Here is a 6,098-nt window from a genome sequence, read left to right as displayed (position 1 = left end):
ACGACAGTTGTACATTCTTTATTCTACTTTTTAAATTCAAGTTTCGAAACAAATTTACAACAGCCCAATTGTATTGTCATTTGAAAGTCAAATGAGGTTCAAACGAAATTTGGTTTCTGCAGTCACACAAGAAAAGAACCAAGACACACAACCAAACACAATTTACACAAACATCCATCACAGTGAATCTCCTCCTCACTGTGATGGAAGGCAAAGTCTTGTCTCTCCCTTGTGTTCCATTCTTCTCCCAATGTTAAAACCCCCGGCGGGCGATGTCAAGTCCCGCGGCCGTTATCAGGATGTGCGAATCAGCATGACATTGAGAATGAAGATTGGCTAAACGGCACAATTTGCTTAAATTATTTGATCGATGTTCTCATAAATGGCTTGTAAAGTTTATTTTATTTGATCACTCTAGTTGTACAAGTTAATGTGGGAGGTTTTGTGAACATATTGAAAGAAAGCGTGAACAAGAGAATTGTTGCCTGGAAACTGGTTAGTGACCGTAAAGGCACGTCCCCACTATTCCTCCCTTTAAGTACATCAGCCTGAAGAAGGGTCTCGACCCGAAACTTTGCCTATTTCCTTAGATGCTGCCTCACCCGCAGAGTTTCTCCAGCTTTTTTGTTTACCTCTGGTCACTCTTGGTGTGTGTCCGGTGGAGGCCGCAATGTTTATTTCAGATGAAATGTGGACTTTGCGCATCCTCCAGGAAGTGTAGATAAGGCCTGGAACACATTCTTCACCTCTGTTTGAAATGAGATTAATTCTGGCTGGAGGTGCCATCTGGCCACATCGTCAAATGCACTACGGTTGTACATTCTTTATTTTTTATATATATATTTTATTTAAATTACAATATTACAACCACCCATTGTGCCATTAGGCCAACACACACCTGTATAACACAACGTGCAAATTAACATGACATTGAGAATGATTGGTCAAACTTAACAATTTAGATTCTGGACACCACGATAGGTTTGTTAACAGGGTGTGTTTGCGGTCAGGGTGATGGGGGAAGTGGAAGAATTTAGGTGAGGAATTGGGTCACACCAAGAGTGCACAGGAACCTAAAGTGGGTTCTGTACACACTGACCCTAATGGCGATATCCATGTTGGTGGTGCAGCACCAATCTGAGATGTCCCCATAATTCCTCCCTTCAGCCAAGTCACTTAGAAACAGCCCCATTGGCCCAGGAGTAAGTGAGTATGATAATATGGAACTATTCTGTACTGTGATGCTGCAGAATTCATTTTTTTGCCAGGTCATAAGTTTATATGTCAAAGGAGTAAAAGTAGTCCATTTGGCCCAAAGTCCATTCTGCCATTCAATCACAGCTGAGCAATCTTTATCACAGTCACATTCTCCAGCTTTCTCCCCATAACCCTTGATACCCATACTAATCAAATATCTGTTAATTACTTAACATCAGAATCGATCCCTTGCCTGGGATCGCTCCAAACGCGGCCTGCGGACATTACCATCATTAGCTCGCATTCTCGGGAAAGGCTAGTCGGGAGCTCCAATGACGCAGAGGTTTGACGAGGGTCCGTTCGCCGACACAGAGAGCTGATATCCCCCCGATGCACCAGCTTATCACCCAGACACGGAGGGCCCAAACAACGCCGGCTACGGGAGTCAAGACCGTCCCGTCAACGGAGGGCTTGAGGCCCCCAACCACGGTAGAGCAAAGAAGGGAAGAAATTTGAACACTATTTTTCGCCTTCCTTCACAGTGAGGAATGTGGAGGAGTCACTGTGGTGGATGTTTAAGTTCAAATATATTTTGTGTTTTCTGCTGCTTTTTATTTGTAGAACTGACTTGGCAAATTAAGTTTCTCATATATTGCAAAACATGCTTGACTAATAAAGTATTATTGTGGTTGTGATTGTGAAAAATACCCAATAACCTAGCTTCAGCATCCGTCTGTGGCAATGACTTCCACAGATTCGGCAACCTCTGACTAGTTTTCACTCTATTACATCTCATCTGGTTTCAGCACAGAGACGATAGGGGAGAGGACAGAGGGTAAATCCATATATAGCTTCCCTGAAGTTCGGACGTGGCTCGTTTTCCGGGAGAAAGAAGGTGAAGTGTTGGAGCAAGGACGTGAAGAAGATGAAGAGCTCCGTCTTTGCCAGCTGCTCCCCCAAACACACACGGTGACCTGTGGGGTGAGGGCAAGAGTGGTTAGTGAACCGAGAGAGGGACTGGCAGGGCCGCATAGACTGAACTGGAATGAGTTCCCCCACAGTCTAGAGTCCCAATGTTATCCTGCTTAATCCCTCACAAAAGCAGTACATTCCCATACTCACTATGAATCACTTATGCAAGTGCTCATTCTGTTCACTTTCAAATGTGCTCTTTCAGCCCTGGGCTGACCATAAAGTATTTTAGCATTTGATAAATTTAGATGTTAATGAACTGAACATTATAAATCCAGGAGTAAGCTCCTCCATTCCCCTCACAGTGCAGAAGATGGATCTAGATATCCATAATCAAAGCTACCCCTTAATACATTAAAAAATCTATAAATCCCACATTACCTGCAGAGAATGGGATGAAAGCTTCCGGCTTCACGAACATCCCGTCAGAATTCAGGAAGTGTCCCGGATTAAACTCACGTGGAGTCAACCAAATGTCTTCATCATACATGATTGAGGTAATGTTTGGAAAGATTGTTGTTCCCTAAAAGTAATTTAAGGAAACAAATTAGTCAGCAACAGTACCTGAGAACAATGGGGGAGTTGTCCGTCTGTACCACTTCTGCACAGAGGGCGATGAACATACAAGATTAGCTCTAGATCGTACCTTAGGAATGGTGTAACCCATGACCTCGGTGTCTCTGCATGTTTCATGAGGCAGTGAAATTGGAACAATATTTCCTAAGCGTTGGGTTTCGTGGATAACTGCGTTAGTGAATGGCATTTCCTCACGGTCTTCCAACTTTGGCTTCCTCCCGTTCCCAATGACTCTGTCGATCTCCTCATGGACCTGGGCTGCAGGAACAAAGCAAGAACTCATTTTCAGTTTCAATTCACCAAAGGTGCCGGTGTTTTTGTTGTATCTGTCACTCCCTCAAAATGTCCCCAAAAGTGTTCCTGTTAAAATAATTTCTGGTAACATAGTGACTAATCTTAACCTAGGAACTGCAGCAGCCAATTTATGCAGAACAAGATCACACAAATTTCATTGGGATGCAGATTTAAAGAATGGATTTTCATGGACTTCGGGTTTCAAGACCTGGTGTTGATAATTGAATCAGTGTTTTAGGGGGGTGGGAGATTGCAACCTTCACGTGGTCCACCCTATTTCAACAAATGCAATCAACCTGGTGTGCACAATCAAATAAGATCAAATAGAACAAGTTGTCCTACAACTTCAGGCTGTGCACGCCATACGCAAGAAGAAGAAGAGTGATTTAGGCACAAAATCAGCTGCAATTTTAGAGGGCAGCCCAGTAACACAATGGTAGATCTGATGCCTCACACTGCCAGAGATCCAGGTTTGATCCTGGACAGTGGGGACTCAGTGGACTGAAGGGCCTGTTATCTTTAAACTCTAAGCTACTTGCAGATACCTTTCCTAATACCATTCTTCCCCCTCTTTTAAAACTTTTGCACGCATCCTCGATATCTTTCATCAACACAAGAGTATCCCTGATAATGTGGCAAAGACATTGTTACACTTACACTGTACATCAGGATGGAGCACCATGAAGAGCAAGGCCCAGTTTAGGGTGGTGGAGGTGGTCTCTGTACCTGCAGTAAAAAGGCCCCATAATGTCACTACCATCTTGGACTCCTGAAAACTTGTGTTGGGGATGTGTTTCACCTAAGATGCAAATAAGAGAACCATTGTTAAGATGTAGAATCAATGGTAGATCATCGGAAGGGTGCTAGAGTCAGTCATCTTGCGTTAAAAGTGCCTTCAAATGGTATAATACGCTGATGAGATGACAACTGAAGATGAACATCCAATTCTGGGCAGAACACTCAGGGAAGAAGTGAAGGTCCTGGGAAAAACTTCCTATGGGGCTTCAGCCACAAGATTAGGCAGCTCAGATCTTGAGGAAATTTGAGAGGAGACTTGAATAAAGTCCTCGGGACAAGGACTAGGTAACACTGGGTACAGAAAGGGAAGAGAATCACGGAAAAGCAGAGAGAAATTGATGCATTATGGACCAAATGCGCGGAAAGTGGACCAGAAGAGATAGTACCATGGTCGATGTGGACTGTTTCTCTGCCACAACTCCATGATGAATCTCTGAAAGTGAACATGCAGATAGACAAAGTAATTCAGAAGGTAAAGACATAGCAAGAGGATTTGAGTACAACTATAGAGGTATTTTGCTCCATTATATAGGGCCCAGGTGAGCCTGCACCGCGGATATTGTTTCTGGCCTCACAATCTAAGGAAGTACAGGTAAACAACACCATGTGTAGGGCACTGCAATTACCTTCCCTTCCCCGACAAGGAGCCAACACATGGGAATGGATGGGAAACACGACCACATAAAGCACTGTGCCTGGAATACCCCAGTAATCGTCACCTACCTTCTCCTGTTGTGTAAAGAAAGCATCAATGAAGTCCCTGGGATCATCTGGATCCCACGATTCTTTGTGCTTTATGACTATGTCGTTTAAAAATTGAGTGATTTTAACTTGATTTTCAAATAATTTCTGTTGTGGGCCCGGGAGGTGTTGAATAAAGGGCAAGACATTCATCACCTGAAACAAAGACAGGATTTGAAATTAAATACATTTTTCTCAATCCTCTGGGTTTTCTTAAAATAATGAACAAAAACTAAGTTTTCACAGTGATACAGCGAGGGAGGATGTAATGGAAGGTGTGGGTTTATTATTGTCAGGCCTGCCGCGGGGATAGGCAGTGCCCTGTGGTGCCCTTTCTACCCACAGCCGTCACTGGTGGCTGTGGGATGTCAAGGTGAGTTGCTACCTTTTTTTTTGTAACCAAAAATAATTTAATCAATTATTTACAATAAAATTTGCAGTATGAAATATATCAAAACAAAACCCACCACCATAATACAAGACCAGCAAATATACTGAATAATCTAATAGACAACTGTATCACCATCCTTATTGAGGATACATTCCACCGCCCGCAGTGCCTAGCGGTCCCGGAAATCCCCCAGGGTGCCGGTGGACAGCGAATAGTCCCTTTCTAAAACCACCCGGGTGCGGAAGTATAGTATAGTATAGTATAGTATATCTTTATTGTCATTTTCCTGAGTACTCACATACCCAGAGGAAACAAAAAAACGTTACTCAACCAGTGTCCATTCAGTGTGCAGTAAAAAATAAATAGAAATAAAAATACATATATCATGAACAAATTAAACCCTCTACTCTCTACTAAACATCAACAGCAGTTCCGATCGGCAGCGGCACGACAGTGGCTCTGCTGCAGTGTGTCCAGGTTGATGGTTGGTGCGCGATACTTTGGCAGGGGGCAAAGTCCGTTTATCAGTCTTATAGCCTGCGGGAAGAAGCTGAGGAGCATCCTGCTGGTTTTGCAGCTAATGCTCCTGTACCTCTTCCCAGATGGCAGGATGGAGAATATGTGATGCGATGGGTGGTAGGGGTCTTTGATGATGGAGATGGCTCTGCTGATACATCTCTTCCTGTATATGTCCAGCAGGAAACATAGCAGGAAAGGGAATGGAGTACCAATACTCCTGCTGGCGGTCTTCACAATCCTGTCTAGTTAGTGCCGTTCGTACGCCTTGCAGCTCCCGAACCAGGAAGTGATGCCGTAGGTTAATGTGCTCTCGATTGTCCCCCTATAAAAAGTTTGTAGGTGTGTAGTGGGGAGACCTGCTTTACGTAGTTTTCGGAGAGGGTGTAGTCGCTGCTGGGCTCTCTTGACCAGTGCTGTGGTGTTGGTCGTGGACATCAGGTCATCTGACAGATGGAGTCCTAGGAACTTCACGCTGCTGACCCTTTCCACATCAGCTCCATCGATGTGCAGAGGTGTATGGTGTTGTTTTCCCGCCCTCCTGAAGTCAACCACAATCTCCTTAGTTTTTCCCACGTTGAGAGTGAGATTGTGGGATTTGCACCATCCTGTG

At 44.0% G+C, this 6,098-nt stretch overlaps 1 protein-coding gene across 1 annotated transcript in view; it reads right to left on the bottom strand.

Moving 5' to 3' along the window:
- Nucleotides 1-381: 381 nt before the first annotated feature.
- LOC129710461 (cytochrome P450 2D6-like) overlaps nucleotides 382-6,098 on the bottom strand; it is a 33,533-nt gene continuing 27,816 nt past the window's right edge. Inside the window, exons 10-14 of the mRNA XM_055657417.1 lie at nucleotides 4,561-4,734; nucleotides 3,697-3,838; nucleotides 2,816-3,003; nucleotides 2,551-2,692; nucleotides 382-2,171 (exon numbers count right to left, since the gene is read on the bottom strand). Coding sequence (XP_055513392.1) covers nucleotides 1,990-2,171; nucleotides 2,551-2,692; nucleotides 2,816-3,003; nucleotides 3,697-3,838; nucleotides 4,561-4,734 — 828 coding nt within the window. The 3' untranslated portion in view covers nucleotides 382-1,989. The remainder of the gene's footprint in view (nucleotides 2,172-2,550; nucleotides 2,693-2,815; nucleotides 3,004-3,696; nucleotides 3,839-4,560; nucleotides 4,735-6,098) is intronic.

The sequence above is a fragment of the Leucoraja erinacea genome, chromosome 28, assembly GCF_028641065.1.
Source record: "Leucoraja erinacea ecotype New England chromosome 28, Leri_hhj_1, whole genome shotgun sequence".
In the NCBI taxonomy this organism is placed as follows: Eukaryota; Metazoa; Chordata; class Chondrichthyes; order Rajiformes; family Rajidae; genus Leucoraja; species Leucoraja erinaceus.
The sequence above is the reverse complement of the archived record's forward strand: the minus strand, read 5'-3'. Positions and strand labels throughout refer to the sequence as shown.